The 1,320-nt window shown below is 36.8% G+C and overlaps 1 protein-coding gene across 3 annotated transcripts in view; it reads left to right on the forward strand.

The window, feature by feature from the left end:
- The window catches only part of LOC105166369, a 6,246-nt gene extending 5,184 nt beyond the window's left edge, over window positions 1-1,062 (forward strand). For 2 of the 3 annotated variants that reach the window (XM_011085705.2, XM_011085706.2), the window contains 2 exons: window positions 494-551; window positions 753-1,062. In XM_011085705.2, the coding sequence (XP_011084007.1) occupies window positions 494-551; window positions 753-830 (136 nt within the window). In that variant the 3' untranslated portion in view covers window positions 831-1,062. Of the gene's footprint in view, window positions 1-369; window positions 552-752 lie in introns of those variants that run through there. The other variant, XM_020695316.1, reaches the window with a different exon arrangement.

Below are 1,320 nucleotides of genomic sequence, written 5' to 3' on the forward strand. Positions count from 1 at the left end.
ATACACAAACACAAACACACAGAGCTCCCCTCCCCTTACTTTTCCTCCTCACATCAACACACAGAGAAACCGAGAAATTGTTCGTCCACTCCATTTAGGAACTGTCATTTTGATGGAATTTTTTCCCTGGCAATTCCTTCTCTCTTCACTCAACCAGCCAAAAAAGGAAACCTTGAAAACAGAGACCTTTTTGGGTTCAGAGTGCAAAAATATCACAAGGTGAAGATTTTGTATATGAATTTGTAGGAAAATTTTTGCTTTATTAAATGAAGTATTTGTATCTTGTTGAAATATATTTTATTTCTTCTTGTTAAAATTTGTGTTATTTATAAATGTTTGTGTTATATGCATAATTTTTTTACTTCGCAGAAAGCGTGGTTCTGTGCTGGTTCAATTTGTTTTTTTTTTCAATTTTTGGGGAAGTACTGCGCCTTCAAAACTTGGTTCTTACATTCTTTGGGACTATTGTTAAACAATTTCCCCTTGTACTCAGCTATTCCAGGGAAACAGTCAACGGCTTCCTTCTCCATCGGGTCAACTCATTGGAGATGGTACGCATAGGCTCTCTTGCTGCTAAACTCCGAATTTCCTACATTTTTGCTTGTGTTGTTTCTCAGTAGATGAATGCAAAATGAAGAATTGGGACTCCAAGAACTGAAGTTAATTCAATCACCAAAAATAAAAATCTCCAAAGCCTTGTCATGTTTGAAAACAACAGTGTTGGGGTAATAATACATGCTCATACATGACAGGTCACGTTCGTTGTTTCATTGAACGGAGAAGTTGAACACAAACTATCGATTCAACAAAGGGGTAGGGCGGTCATGTAGTCTTCCTCGTCTTCGTCTCTGGATATTTCTATCCAGAAGCATGTTTCTTTGATTTGTTTGTATATTTGTAGCCCCCCATTCTTGCTGGTTCTGGATGAAGGCATGCAGTTCAGATACTGCTTTAGTTATTGATTGACAGCAAGCAAACAGCTGCCATTTTGAGCTCTCTTTATTACTCAAACCTAATGCTGCAAATTCTCAGCTGATTTATACAATGTTCTTGCTCTCACAATTTCTAGAACCTGATAACTCACACTCACATGCTCACTTCTTACTTTCCTAGCTCTAGTCTTGAGATATGAACCATAGCCGTCTCCTCCAGTATCGATGCTATAAAATAGTTAATGGGTGCAAGATCATTCAAGGTAGTGTTAATTGTAATGCCCATTATCATTCAAGAGCTAAACTGGCATTTTTTGCAATTCAATAGAAATTTGGATAAAATCCCAACAGAAGCTAATAAAATATATCAATTGTTGAACAAACCTAA

The sequence above is a fragment of the Sesamum indicum genome, linkage group LG7, assembly GCF_000512975.1.
Source record: "Sesamum indicum cultivar Zhongzhi No. 13 linkage group LG7, S_indicum_v1.0, whole genome shotgun sequence".
NCBI lineage: Eukaryota > Viridiplantae > Streptophyta > Magnoliopsida > Lamiales > Pedaliaceae > Sesamum > Sesamum indicum.